At 48.3% G+C, this 15,637-nt stretch overlaps 1 protein-coding gene across 4 annotated transcripts in view; it reads right to left on the bottom strand.

Annotated features, from left to right (window-relative positions):
* CEP295 (centrosomal protein 295) overlaps nucleotides 1–15,637 on the bottom strand; it is a 627,693-nt gene that overhangs the window by 279,983 nt on the left and 332,073 nt on the right. For all 4 annotated transcript variants that reach the window (XM_078656965.1, XM_078656962.1, XM_078656963.1 and 1 more), the window contains one exon: nucleotides 13,080–13,237. In XM_078656965.1, coding sequence (XP_078513091.1) covers nucleotides 13,080–13,237 — 158 coding nt within the window. The remainder of the gene's footprint in view (nucleotides 1–13,079; nucleotides 13,238–15,637) is intronic.

Below are 15,637 nucleotides of genomic sequence, written 5' to 3'. Positions count from 1 at the left end.
CAAGCTTGTAGGTGGAGACTGGACAGGTTTGGGTGGAGGACCGTCCCCTGCTGCTGCGACAGAAGGTCCTCCCGAAGGGGCAGACGAATCGGGGGATCTACTGACATGCTGAGTAGCTCGGGATACCAGTATCTTCGTGCCCAGTCCGGAGCCACAAGGATAACCTGTGCCCGGTCGCGCCTGATCTTCTTCAGCACTCTGGGCAGAAGTGGTATAGGCGGAAAGGCGTACAACAGACCGCAACTCCACTCGCGACGAAAAGCGTCTCCGAGCGAGTGCCGCCTTGGAAATTCCAACGCGCAGAATTGATGACATTGCGCGTTCTCTTCGGTGGCGAATAGATCTAACCAAGGCTCTCCCCATCGCTGAAAGAGGCCTTGCGCCACGTCCGAGTTCAGACGCCATTCGTGATCCATCATGCACCGACGGCTGAGTTCGTCCGCCCTGGCATTCAGAGAACCCGCCAGGTGTTGAACCACCAGGGTCACGCCCTGATGTTCCAGCCACTGCCAGAGGCGCAGAGCCTCCTGGCATAGGGTACACGACCCCACCCCGCCCTGTTTGTTGCAGTACCACATGGCGGTGGTGTTGTCCGTGAACACCTGCACTACACTCCCCCGGACAGAGGGGAGGAATGCCTTCAGTGCTAGACGAATCGCCCGTAACTCCAACAGGTTGATGTGGAGCCGGGCCTCCGCCGGAGACCAGAGTCCTCTGATCTCCGCCTCTCCCATGTGGCCACCCCAGCCCTGGAGGGACGCGTCCGTCACAACTACGTGCTCCGGGTGGGGTAGGGAGAGGGACCTGCCACTGACCCAATCGCGGTCCGTGAGCCACCACTGCAACTGTCGTGCAGTGCCCTCCGAGATCAAGACGTGATCGGACAAGTTGCCCTGATGCTGGGCCCACTGAAACTTCAGGTCCCACTGCAGAGCCCGCATCCGCCACCGGGCGTGACGCACCAGAAGGATGCAGGAGGCCATCAGTCCCGGAAGCCGCAGCGTCAACCTGACCGAGACTCGGGATAACGGCTGAAAGATGGGAATCAGAGCCTGAATATCCCGAACCCGCTGTTCGGGAGGGTAAACCCGAAACTGCGCCGAGTCTAGAACTGCTCCGATGAAATGGAGCTTCTGAGAGGGGCACAGGTGTGACTTCGGCACATTGATAGAAAACCCCAGCAGGTGCAGGAGGTTTGCCGTTGTCTGGAGGTGGCTGACGACTGTTTGGGGCGAGCCCGCCTTCAACAACCAGTCGTCGAGGTAGGGGAAGACTGACACCCCTAACCTGCGCAGATGAGCTGCGACCACCGCCATCACCTTCGTGAACACCCGTGGGGCGCTTGTAAGGCCAAAGGGGAGCACGGTAAACTGAAAGTGCTCGAGGCCTACCGTGAACCGCAGGTAACGCCGGTGGGCCGGCAGGACGGGGATGTGAAAATAAGCGTCCTGCAAGTCCAACGCTACCATCCAGTCTCCGGGGTCCAGGGCAGCTAAGACCTGAGCCAAGGTCAGCATCTTGAACTTCTCTTGACGGAGGAAGCCGTTGACGTTCCGTAGGTCCAAGATCGGGCGCAGGCCCCCCTTGCCCTTCTTGGGCACCAGAAAGTAGTGGGAGTAACATCCACACCCTACTTCTGGCCCAGGAACGTGCTCGATGGCCCCCTTGGCCAAGAGGGCCGTGACTTCCTCTTGCAGAAGTTGCAAGTGATCCCCCGACACGCGGTGGAATTGCGGTGGCATGGCTTGAGGGGTCGCCTCGAAGGGGAGGGAGTAGCCCCTTCAGACGATTTGCAGCACCCACTTGTCCGATGTGACAGTGCGCCAGTGGAAGTGGTGATGGCGAACCCTGCCTCCCACAGGCGTCACATGGGCCTGAAAGCTCGTACTAGGAAGGTTTGGAGGCAGGTGCTGCGGAGGGAGGTGTGGACTGGCCTCGACGCTGACCCCGACCGCCGCCGCCACAGCGGTTTCCACGGCCGCCACCGCGCTGCTGGGTATTCTGCGGTGCGTGGCTGGCAGCACGTGTGGGGACGCCCCTTCCGTGGCCACGAAAGGAGCGAAAGGCACCCGATTGCTGGCGCGTGGTCGAGAGACCTAAGGACTTGGCCGTAGCCCTGTAGTCCTTAAAGCGCTCCAGCGCATGGTCTGCCTTGTCGCCAAAAAGGCGACGGCCATCGAACGGCATATCCAGGAGGGTGGCCTGGACATCGGCCGAGAAATTGGCGGACCTCAACCAGGCGTGGCGTCGAACCGCCACCGTGGTTGCCATCGCCCTGCCCAGTGAGTCCGTGGTATCCAGTCCACACCGGATAGAGTATCGTGCCGCATCTCGACCCTCCACAAGGGCTTGGGCGAGTTTAGCCCGGACCTCCTCCGGGCATTGTGGCAGCACGTCCGCGACCGTGTCCCACAGGGTGTGGGTGTAGCGGCCCAAGAGACACGCGGTGTTGACAGACCGCAGCCCCAAACTCAGGGACGAGAACACTTTCTTTCCAAACTGTTCGTATCTCTTGGATTCCCGATCGGGCGGGGCCGTCGGGAATGCGGTCTGGGAAGTGGAGGCCTGGATAACCAGGCTCTCGGGGGTGGGGTGGGTGGACAAAAAGCAAGGGTCGCCCGGGGCCGGGCGGTAGCGTCTGGCCACGTTCCTATCCACAGGCGGACCTGTGGCGGGCTTGGACCAAGTGCCCACAACAACGTCACATAGGGCTTCATTAAACGGCAGCAGTGGCTCGCTGGAGCTTGCCTGCGGTTTAAGAACCTCAGTGAGGAGGTTAGTCCTCACGGCCGCGACGGGGAGCTCCAGGCCCAAGGCCTTGGCTGCCCTCATCAACACTACGCTGTAAGCAGCCCCCTCCTCCGTAGCCACGGTGGGAGGGGAGACAAATCCAGTGTCTGGCGAGGTGTCAATACCACTGGCCTCCCCAAGCTCATATGTCCAGTCCTCTTGTGACTGGCAATCCTGTGCCAGAGGGACCTCAGACCCCTCCCAATCACCACCGTCATCAGTCTCCTGTAACCCAGGGTCAACAGACTGGACCTCCTCATGGAAATAGAAATCTCCAAAGGCCGTCGGAAGCGGCGCCCAACGGCGCCGTTCCGGCGCCAGAGTCGGACCGAATGGAAGATTGGGGACGGCGTCCACAATGGGCGCCGGGGGCGACACCCTCGGGGCCGGCGCCGGTGAGGTCGACCGGCGACGATCCGGAAGCGGGTCCGGTGAGGTCCCGCGGCGCCAGGACGGAAGTCGCCGGCGGCGCCGGGGCCAAAGCACCCGGCGGCGTCTGGGCCGAAGCGCCCGACCCGCTAGGGCCTCCAGCCGGGACCGCTGGGCCCGAAGGCGCCGTGGGGCCCGGCCGAGAGGGAGGGACTTCATGGCCATGAGTTACCGCTCGACCTCCTCCGGCGTCGCGCCGTGCCCAGGGACTCGAAGGTGTGGGGCAGGCGGCGACGCTTGCGACTCCCGCGGTGCCGCGTGTGCGGTGTTGCCCGAACCCCCGGCCGCATCGTGCGAGCGTCGGGGTGGGTCGGAGGAGCGATGATGCCGCTCCGACCTCTCATGCCTCTTACCTGAGGACTTGGATCCCGACGACCGATGTCCACTCCCGGAGCTGCGAGGACTCCGACCCCGCGACCGGTCCCTCGACCTCCCGTGGGACCGGGACCTGGAACGGCGCGGGGCCGACTGCCGGAGCTCGAGTCGCTTGCGGGACCGCCTAGCCTTCGACGTCAGGGCCCGGCAGTCGGAGCAGGTGCGGTCGTCGCCTAAGCACTTCAGGCACCGGTGATGGGGGTCCGAAACCGACATCAGTCGGTCGCACTTCGAACAGGGCTTGAACCCGGGCATCCCTACCGGCACCGATAGAGTCGAGGACTCAAGAAAGAAAGGATCGAAAAAGATCAAAAAGTTTAGTCAAAAAATGACCAGGGGTAGAGCTTCTCCGGATCTGCGCTAGCTGGCGCGGAAAAAAGAAGAACTGACGTCAGCGCGCATGGGCGGCGTCTAAGTACTCCGACGACGTCATTCCGGCGCTAACGACGCCGACGACGGACGCGGAGCCGCAGACGACGCCTACCGACGCGCAGGGGTATTGCTACGCAAAAATTTCCGGATCCAGTCTGACACCTGGGGATATTCTAAGGTAAGGAATCTATCACTAACGTGTCTCTTTCAGATTTCAAGTTACTGGTAAGTACGGTTAGAATTACTTTTCAGGGTGAGTACTGGGCTCAGAGATGCATCCCTGAGGTCTCCCCTGATAACAGGTGAGTAAATCGGAATCCGTAGTTCGGCTGATTTTAGATGAATATTTTAAAGTTCCAAAACTCCACACTTAAAAGAATTTCCAAGTCAAACCAGTCAATGCTAGCCAATGGAAGAAAAGTGAGTTATCGTTTTTTAGGTAGTTATTAGACTGGCAGAGTTAAGGTTCTGAGCATAGACTCAGGGGTCTCCCAGGGTCAGGTAGTTGGTACACCCTCAGCGGCACAGGGGCAGCCAGGTGCAGAGGTAGTTAGGCCCAATGTTATCCAATGAGAGGCAAGGGGCCTTTGGTTGGTGGTTGCTGGCTAGCAGGCCATGCAGCTGTGGGAGCTGGGCTCCTGGTCACTTGCTCAGGGCAAATGGGGAAGTAGGATAGGACAAAGGTTGCACTGCCAGGGGCACTCGGGCAGCTGGGTGCTTTTGAGCCGTCGGGCACTCAAGGTTATTCAAAGGAGTTCTTGGAAAGGTAACCAAGGCTGAAGGCTCGGGGACAGAGGATCTTCTGGAGCGACCAACACTTCGATCAGTAAGTTGGGATCTTGGAGGGTAGGTAGGCACCCCGGAGTAAGGCACCAGGGGCCGGGGGCGCCGGGTGCAGGGGTGTCTTTTGGCGTTGAACTCTTACCCTCTGCTTGTCGCGGGTGGGGTCCCTGGTTCTGAGGCTGCAGGCGTCGTCTGGATCGTCGAGGAGGGTCCTTGGGCACTGGATTCCAGGTCAGAATCGCCGGGGGGACGTCCTCAGGGTCTTTGTCCACTCGTGCACAGGCCGGGCTCGACGGGTGCAGAGTGGGCTGGATTTGCAGTTCCTGGCTGCAACCAGGGGTATTGTTGTTTAAGCAGAACCACTGCTCATGAGAGTCCCAGTCTCTAAGAGGGTCAAGGCAGGCAGGTCCTCTGGGTTTCTCGAGGTTGCTGTCCGTAGGAGACGCCGGGATTTAGCAGGAGCAGGTTCAAGGATCAACAGGCCTGTAGGGCTGGGGCCAAGTCAGTTGTTGTCGTCCTCTTGTTAGCAGCTGCACGGCAGGTATTCTTCTCGGTCTGCTTTCTTGTTTTGAAATCGGGATCTGAGGGAGGAAGGTTCAGGGTGCCCCTAAATACTAAATTTAGGGGTGTTACAGGTAGGGTGAGAGCAGGGACCAATAGGTCCATGTCCTGGGGTGGGTAAACTCCCTAACCTGCTCCTCTCCTTTGGGAGGTGGGCAGGAGCCTAGCTGTGAGTGGGTAGGGGTCCCCATCCTCAAGATGGTGGTAGCCCAGAGTCGTGCTTCACCTCACCTCTCCCACCTGAGGGGTGGAGTTGGCACAGGCTGGCACACCCCCTTTCCTGACGTAGAGTTTTCTGCCAGTCTTCCTGCCAGAGTGGGGGTCAGAACTGGTGGGGGCCAGTTGCTAAGTACAGCAAGTGGCCTGGAGAAGCTCACAAAGGCGGCATGCCTTTGAAGCTTCCCCCTGCCCATCCTGGGGGAGGAGACCTATCACCTCGCCCAGGATGTGCATTGTTGCAGTCCCAGGAGAGCGGGGGCTCTCCACCCAGGGGTCCAGCAACATGTCTGCAGTGTGGCAGCCCAGGAGGCAGACTCTCAGACAAGACATGGATTATAGGTTAAGTTTCAGGGGGCATCTCTAAGATGCCCTCTGTAGTGCATTTTACATTAAATTCCACACTGAATCAGTGTGGGCTTAATGTGCTGAGAAGTGGTATCTAACTTGTCAGTCTTTAGTGTAGCCATTATGGTGCTGTGGAGTTCGTAATGACAACCTCCCAGCACCATATACTCTTAATGGCATCACTGCACTTACAGTGCCCAGGAAGGTCCCAGAGTACTGTAGGGGCACAGAGCTCATGCACCTGTGCCCACACCACTGGCATAGGGCACCCAGTTAGAGGGGTGACTGATGTATGCCAGGGCAGTGGGTTTGTGGGCATGGCACACCGGGATGTGTGCCATGTCGACTTTGTTTAGTTCTGCACCATGACACTCAGCCTGCAAAGGGAGTGTGTGTGTGTCAGGGTGCAGGGCCCCTAAGGGTGGCACAATAAGTGCTGCAGCCCTTAGGGATCTACTCTGGTCACAATGCCCTGGGTACCTATGGTACCATTTACCAGGGGCTGACATGTGGCCAGCGATGCCAATTGGGGTTTAGCTTCAATACAGTTTTAAGGAAGGAACACAGGCCCTGGGCACCTGATTGGCAGGAGCCCAGGGCACACTCAGTCAAAGAACATCAGCAATTCAGCAAAAGGTGGGGGCATACGATGCAAGAAAGATGGCACTTTCTCACATTGACCCTTCTGGTAGAGTGTTGTCTCCTGATGGATAGGTCGTATCCTGTTTTGTGTGGGATATGCTTTTGCCTTTGTTGAGTTCAATATGACTCCCAGGAAATTATTTTTCTTTTCTGGTCTGGTTGATGATTTTTTGTGGTTTATTAAAAATCCCAGTTTCTGTAGTGTTTGTATCACTGCTCAAACATGTTTGTAGTATGTTTGTTTAGAATGTGCTCTTATGAGCCTGTTGTCCAGATAAGGGTAGACGTGGATTCCCTCTCTATTCTGAGGTGCGCTGCTACTGAGGCTAGGCATCTTGTGAATTCCTGTGGAGCTGATTTTATTCCGAAAGGCAGGACTTTGAATAGGTAATGTGTTCCGTTGTGCAGGAATCTCAAGTACTTTTGTGTCCTTTGTTCATAGGGATATGTAATTAGGCATCTTTCAGATCTATTGTTGCCATATAGTCTCCTCTTTGGATTTGTGGTATTATTTCTTGAAGAGTACACATATTGAAAAGTTGGGTCAGTATAAATTTGTTTATGAACCTTAAGTCCATGATTGGCCTTAGAGTTAAGTTTTGTTCAGGTATTAGGAAATATGGCGAGTAGTTTCCTTTGAACCATTCTTTTTTTTTTTGGTACCAATTCTATTTCTTGTTTTTGGTAAATTTCTTTGATTTCTGCCTCTATCAGTGTGCGCTCTGATGTCAAGAATCTTCTTGTTTTGGGTGGGTTTGCAGGTGTTTTTTTTGACAGCTCTATGCAATACCGGTATTTTACCAAATTTAAAATCCAATTGTCTGTTGTGTTATTTTCGCCATTGTTTGAGGAATAAGGATATTCTTCCTCCCACTGGTGTTTTGTGTGGATCCTTGCTTGTGAGTGAGTCAGTTGGATCCATTTCCTCTTCCTCTAGTGGGTTGGCCTCTTCCTCTGCCATTGCATCTTGACCGAAAGGGCTGCTTCTGTTTTTGTTGCCACCCTTGGTGGCTTGACTGCTGATCCATTTGTTGACCTTGTCTAATGGTGCCTCTACCTGTGGGCTTTCGGTTATTGAATCCCCCCTTTTAAAGGAACATCTCTGCTGTAGGGACCCCATTGCCTTTGCGGTTTCGTTGTCCTTTTTTATCTGTTGAAGGGATTAATCTACCTCCTTTCTAAACAGTGCTTCTCCATTGAATGGTCTATTAATGATGGAGGTTTGAACTTCACGGTGGAACCCTGATATTCAGAGCCAGGAATGCCTTCTCAGGATCGTTCCAGTGCACATCTGCCTACTAGCAGTATCTGCTGCATCCAACGCCAACTTTAGGCAGGTGTTTGCCACGTTTTTTCCCTCCTGGACAATGGATATTGCCCTTTTCTTGTCCTCCTCATGGAGTTTGTTCAGAATTTTCCCTATCGCATCCCACTATTGATGGCCATATCGATTTAGTAGGGCATTTGAATTTGCAACACGCCACTGTGTTGCAGCCTACTTTTCCATTCTTCTCCCCACCATGTCCATCCTCTTACTCTCCTTCTCTGCTGGAGGTCTGTGTTGGACAATGGAATAGCTCTCCTTTTGGCTGTGGTGACAATAATTGAGTCAGGTACTGCATTTCCCTGAATGTATTTAGGGTCTTTGGAGAAGGCTTTATACTTCTTTTCCACTCTGGGGGTTATCCCCTTGTTTGAAGCTGGTTCCGTGAAGGCTTCTTTGCCTTGGTCCAGAAGACTTGGCAGCATGGGAAGGTATTGTGTTCCTTTTGTTGCTGGTGCCAGGGTTTCTAGTCGGAAACATGTGTCCCAATCCTCTAGGGCTACTCCAAATTGATTTGCTGCCCTTTTAACGAGGTAATAGGAGAAAGCTAAGTTATCTGGCGACAAAGCTTTTAAAGGGTAACTGCAGATCTCTTCTTCCGGGCTTTCGGTGTCAAGATCATCCACGTGTCTTCGAAATTTTCGGAGTTTTCCTCTTCTTCAGGTACGTATACGTATTCTTCGGGTTCTTCGTCTTGAGGTTCAGGGGTTGGAGGCTAGTCGAAGATACCTTCTTCTCCCTAGGCGTCTTCTGCCTCTTCATTATCTATGTTCTCCTGTTCGGCAACCGGTGCCTTTGCGATGCGTAAATCTTTCAGTGAGGGGTCAGACTCCTTTTTCTTCTGTGGGAGTGCTACCATTTCTTCCTCGATTCTTCTCCTTTTTCTTTCGACTCCTACGGCCCTCTCGGTGTCGGATGCCATAGATGTTCTCTTTTTCCCTGCGTCGACGTTAGTCTTCAACGGTGTTGTGGCCTTTTTCGCAGGTTCGTGTTTGACCCTTGTTTTTTGCGTTTTCTGCGATTTTCCCTCCTTGGTAACCTCTGGTTGGGTTCCATGGGGTTCTTTTAATCCCGGCTGACCCTAGATCGCCTTTCTGGTTGGCGTCGGGGCTGCCTTGAACACCTTTTATTCATGGCTCTTCGGTTCCGGCAGATTTTTATGGTGTCTTACCTTCTCAGTCTTCTTTTTCAGATCACTCGCCTTCTTCTCTGCGTAGATTTTTTCAGAGTCCCCTTCTTGGATCTCGACGTCCGATCCCTCGTGCGTCGACTCCGCCGGTGCTCCATGTTCTTCCTCGTCGCTAGAGAAACCCAGATCTCTGAGAGAAGTTTTCTTTGTTGTCTGCGCCGGTCTTTGCTTTTGGCGTGTCCTCAGTGTCTTCGACAGGAACGCACGCAGGCCTCACAGTCCTTGTCCCGATATCTTTGGGCAGGCAGAGGTTGCAGAAGTCATGTGGGTTGCGTTGAGTGTACTTGTGGTGGCACTTGGAGCAGAACTTGAAGGGGGTATTCTCCATGACCCCTACCTCGCAATTTGTGAACCGAAGTGGTCCTCTGACCACTGTGTGTTAACCGAAGCTCTGCTCTTGTCTCCGGTTACGACGATGATATTTCTGGGCAATTTTCTTCTTTTTTGAAGTTTTTGGGGAAAATTCAAAAATATCTTCGGAGCTTCCAGTCTTGCTTCCAGACCCAACGGCAGAAAAAAGAATCTGAAGATGGCTACCTCGCACGTCGACCTCCAGGATACCGTTTGACGTCACTTAGGGGACGTACCTGGCAGCAAATGGTGGTCGACAGTAATCAAAACACAGAAAAAAAAAGAGACCATTCCGGATCCAACCACTAGATGGGGGAATAATGCACAGCATGTGAATCCAGAAAAGGATTCTTGCTGCAAAACTCCTCTGTGCTGAAAGGTGGTGCCACATATCTCTAGCCATGGCTCTGGATATTCATTAATGTCACAGGATGGAGGAATGTATGGAACTGTTATATGCGCTTATGTCAGTTCCAGGCCTTTTATCCACACCCTCGGAGGCTGAGACAGCTCTAACAAGATTAACAGAATGATAGCAGTGTAAAATCCTAGGAACATTTATTTGTATTGTACTAAATTTCATAATCCATAGCAATTTCAAATAAATAGGACTTTCTCAAGACTTTATTGAATAAGTATGGACAACTTAGAAAGTATCATTGCACCCCAGCATATGCTGTCTGGAACATGTGGGGTTTAATGTTACTTGAATACCTGTATAAGCACACAAAATAATTGTCTGACATTTACTAATACTCAGGATATGTACTATAGGACCATACTCATTCAATGAAGTCTTTAGATGGGTTGAAAGGCGTCAACAGTTGTGAAATTATGTCATCTATAATTACATTTTGGAATATCGAGTCATTTTCGAAAAGAAGAATATAAAGCACAATTTCTTTCAAAAACATTGATGACAATGTAATTTGATATATTTTATAAACAGATTTACATTGTGGCATAAATGAACTGTGATTATAATTAACTTGGATTACCGGGTGCACATTATTATGGTATTACTTTGAATGTCTGTCTGAGATAAACAGAGTGGGACTCTATAGCAGCTGCTCCCTAAATGTTTGCACCAGTATTGGATTGCTATTATGGCACTAGCCCTTGATCACTAGGTATGGCTATTGAGTGCAGGTTATGAAAACATTAGCTGCTATTGTAAATTATTTGGTGTTCAATACCAGCCAGATGCTGCTTCTTCGCAATGGTTTAGCCTATTTTAATATAGAGGACAATCAAACAGGAATAACCCTCTTTTGGACTTCCTTGCTCTTCAAAATACTAGCAATGTAACAACTGACCATCAAGACAATGACTCACAGTCCTGTCACCATAGAACCTTGGAGCCCAGCGAGGGTTTACCAGGGGATCTCCAGCCTTTGCTAAAATAAGAGCTACTTATGTTGAATAAAAATGAGTCCGAGCTACTATTATTATTAGAGCTACATTAGCAACCACATCAGGCATGATTAAATTAGTGGACACCATATGCAAGATTACCAGCAATGATCATCTCAGAGCATCAGTCATTGCTGCAAGTAGTAACGTAAAAAAAAGTTTTGTTAATGTGGAATGTCTCTACATTAGTTGTGCATAAAAGCTACCTCTGCAATGCCCCAACCATTAAGTTACCAATATTAGTAATAAGTCTCCCCCAATAAGCTTGATTTCTAGCATTTAAATATCCGCTTTCAATATATTTTGGAACTTTAATGATTTTTCTGCAAAGATCAGCAAAGGAGTTCATGTTTTCGTCAAGAATACACGCTTTACAATTTTGTTATACACTCCAAGCACAAATGATCTTTGACACTGTAACAGACTTCATATTGAATAGAAATGGCTTCATATCCCTTCCAAGATTCTTTTTCTGAGAAGTTGCATGTCTTAAAACGTAGGTGTGGTGTGTTATCACAAACCTGAATGCTCCAGATCCAACCATCATTTCTCATTTTACATTCATATGCTACCACTTCCTGATCAAGTAATCACGTCCACTTGTTTAGCAACTGATTAGAGCTATCATAATCTCTGATATGGAAGCAAGAAGGGTTTGAACTGGCTTCTGAATGATGCTTATGTTTGATTAATAAATATGACCAAGAAACGTGCGAGTGTTGCTTGTTATGAGGTAAATTTATCTGCGACGACAAGATGAAAATATATTCATATGTAAAACCATATAAAAAGAGGTTTACTTATTTTTCATCTCTGTATTCATTAAGGAATTCCTAGCTAGTTAAAAAGTGACTGCTTTTTGTGTTTAGAGAGGGTCTGAAAAGGCTTTCATGTAATATGCTTAATTTGGAAGGCAGCTTAATGAATTTGCACTATATGTAGAATTCCAGCTTTTTCTGGAAATTCATGGTAATCTACACAGCCATCTAAGAAACCTGAACTCCCTCTGATCAGATATGTGCTGCTTCAAGGGACATGCAATTGTAAAAGATATTCAAAGCAGACTGCACACGGTAAGGGAAATCCTGAAGTCGGTAAGCCAGGAATCCTACTGCTAAATTGAAGAACCATTTCTCTGAAAAAGCAAGAACATTTGTTGGCATACTGTGGATAAATTGATAAATAGGACTACTACAGCATGCGTAAAGGCCATATGCGAACATGCCCCACAAACAAGTCATCTGGCATCACCTTTGATATTTAACATATTTTTCTATTTTCCCTGTAGTTTGTACTTCTTGAGTGTTTTTTCTGTAACAGAAAATTGACATGTACCTAGGCACAAGGTCAGAAGTGATACAATTATGCAACTCTTGCAATCTCTGCAGATTTAAATAATTTTTTAATAGGGCTGAAGGTTCTGCATTGAAATCTGAGCTCGGACCCAAGGTTTTCTTTGCTAACATAATACCAGATATGTAGACTCTGAATGTCAGAGTATTTGTAGTTATTGGGAAGCAGTGTTTGTTATTGCTACACAGAATCATGAGTTGCTGGCTTGCTGTCTAGGGAGAACTCTGTGACAAGCAAAACCATTCATCATCGGTCTGCTCGATTCAGTTTTCAGCCCATATCACGCAAGGAATCCAGACAAAGCCTCATGAGAGATCTGGATTGATACACAACATCATTGAGAATCTATTTTGTTTTTACAAATGTGTTGTCTACTCAGAGTTTTAGATTCAGTCTTAAGCCTACACAGCAGCATATATACAATAGAACACACTGAGAAAGTATTTATGTTCCTCTTTAGGCAAGCTAAAATACTCTATAATGTTATCCAGCAATGGCAAGACTGCATTTAACCCCTTCGACGCTCATGACGAGCCCAGCTCGTCATGGAGTTTCCATTGATTTCAATGGAAATTGCATGACAGTCCTAAAATAGCCTTAGCATCCAAGTGGTTAAAAGGGAGTGTAGATGATTTTTTTGTCTGCCCTACAAGTGCATAACTTGAACAAATGCTCCACTAGTTATAACGGCAGTAGATTCTTAACATATTGTAACAAATGCCTACAATTAGAAAAGAAGTTTCAAACTATCATTATTAATCTTCAAGTTATAAGTGAGATGGCTACCACAAAGCAGGCAAATCTTGAGGTTTACTGAGCTTAATCCATACAGTTGTTCTGGGATCCTCCTAACCCACCCCACAAAAAAAATGACAAGTCATGTATTATGAGAAAGTATGAATTAATATAGAAATAATGTAACATTTGGTATACCTTGCTAACTTGGAGTTCATCAAAATGTGGGGTTCTTTCAGACTGCTGAATAGACAAACTGGAGGAATCGTAGTCATACTGAGCTTCCAGAAAATGGAAAGACTGAAGATTTGAGTTCTCATTGCTTGGATGAGAGAAGTTGAGGTCAATAACAGGTGCTAAAATAGAAGTTGAAACATAATTAACTTTTTTTCTTTAAATAAGTATTCTAATGTGCAGTAATGAGCAATATCAATACGCACAGCTTCTATGGCTAGACTTTGAACAGAAGAGCACATTATTTACCTGTGTAATTAGGGGTTTAAATGTGAGCTAGATCTCCGCAGGATTAAAAAAAACCATTAAAATATATTAGCCTTTTATCCGAAATTGTAAACCTCTCACCAGCGGTTATGGGGACAAAAGGTCACAGTTCTGATGAAAACAGTGATTGACTGCCCAATTAATGATTTATTATATTTTTTTAATTTTACTAGGTGTGGCAAAAACCGCTCTTATAAGATGCAAATTGGTGAATTTTGGGATGGCTGGTTTCTGATGAAAAGGAGAGGAAAGATCATTGTTGATCCACACCAAATGTTTTATTGGAGTTCGAACTGTGGTTGTTCCCAGTTCCAGAAGCATCACTTATACACACACAAAAAATCTTTATCCACTGTTGTTTGAAAACACACTTTGTGAGGTTACCCTTATTTTTTGCTGATTGGCGCCGCGTTTAAAAAAAAAAAAACATTATTAACTCTGCACACTTGGCCACTGCTGCTCATTTCCCAGTGATGGTGTTCTGACCCCTAAAACATTATAAAAAAAAGCACAGAAAAAGCCAATAGGTCTCGGCAATCCGAGAACTACAGACGTTCGCAATGTAAATGCATTTATTAATATACACAAATGCATTGCCATTGCCATCGCCTATAGCCCCCAGATTGCCGAGACCTATTGGCTTTGCCAAGGCTCGATATTTCTTTGGATTTACATATTAGAAGAAAAAGACACACCACCTCTTAGATGTCCCTAAAGTAATTACCTTAAAGCATGTGGAAAAAAGACACAGTCTTTTACTTGGCATCAATGCACCCATAAATATGTAAAAAAAAAAAAAGACTAAATACGCACATCCTTTGTAATACGCAATAAATACAATGACGAATGACATAACTATAGCAGCTTAGCAAGCAATAGCAAGGGACACTGCTTTTCTATTTGCAGGCGTTGTATGCAAATTAAAAGGCAGCATATCTTTAGCATTTGCTAAATTGCTACAGTAGTTTATAATACAGTGCACTTGAACTTGATTAAAGTTTTGAATATTTTTTTTATTTCTTTAGGTGGTGTCTTTGAGCAAACTGAAAGGAGATAACAGGCAGATGCAATGCAGGGAAGTTTAACAATATGATTTAATGTTGCAAAGAGAATACTTTTGCACAAATTGCACCAATGAGGAAATAAAACAAGCGATACGCACATAGAGTTACTGTCCATTAGGGGCATGTGAAAGGCAGCGTGTCTTTTTGTTCTGCTCAATATTTGTAATTTGCACGTGTGACGTAAATAGGCAAGCACGTTGTTTAAACAATATGTCTTCATATGCAATGTTTTCAATTTTAAAAACTCAATTGAAAGGAAAACACGCTACCTTTTAGATGCCCATTAACCACATTACCAACCAAAAAATAGAAATAAAACAAGTAGCTATTTTTGGAATGCAGAGCTAATTCCCAATGCGGTCCCATACAGTGCGAGAATGCTCTTGCTGACTAAACAAAAAATTTAAAATAGAGGCTCGCCTGCCCCGGACTTGCTCAGCACCAGTGCGTGGCTTCGTTTCTTTGGCCGCTTCCCTAAAATGCTACTGTTTTTACTTACACTGTGACTACTGTTTAATCCTTTACAAGCGTAAAGAAATTAAAATGTAGTCACGGTGCAAGGTGCAAGTAAAAACAGCGCTTTAGAGAAGTGGTGAAAGAAACTAAGCCGCATGCTGGGGTTGGCCAAGTTAGGGGGCAGGAAATGAGTCAAGATAGAAAAAACAGGTGCGCTTGTGAAAAGCGCTTGTTAAGAAATAAAAAAGTAGTCCAACCACAATGTAATAAAATTAACGCTGCATATGTTTAGCATGGTTGGCGAATGCCCTCGGTGAGTGCTAAACAACGGAAGAGGCATAATGTATCCATGCCCTTGAAAGATGGGAAGCACGATGGTGCCAGCCAATGGCAAGCCTATAAACTGGAAGAAGCCTACAATGTAGATACGGCATGTCTCGGTTCGAGGCAGCGCATGCGTCCCGTCTAGAACCAAGACCTAATGATGACATTGGTTAATCACCAAATCACATATGTAACTTTACCAGCAAGGTCATGGTAGCTGGTGGAGGAAAATAGAACAATAACATGGACTGTCAAAAGACACATGTGGACTGCCGCCTTTCCACTAGGCTTCAGGCCTACTTATATAGCCCATCAAAACAACCCAGTTTGGCAGGAGGGAACCCTAATTTTAAATATTAAGTCACCCATCTGTAGGCCTTGCAGACTACATAGTAGGGGGGTGCCTAGCAT

The sequence above is a fragment of the Lissotriton helveticus genome, chromosome 8 (genome assembly GCF_964261635.1).
Source record: "Lissotriton helveticus chromosome 8, aLisHel1.1, whole genome shotgun sequence".
Lineage (NCBI taxonomy): Eukaryota > Metazoa > Chordata > Amphibia > Caudata > Salamandridae > Lissotriton > Lissotriton helveticus.
This window is presented reverse-complemented; position numbering and strand designations above follow the sequence as displayed.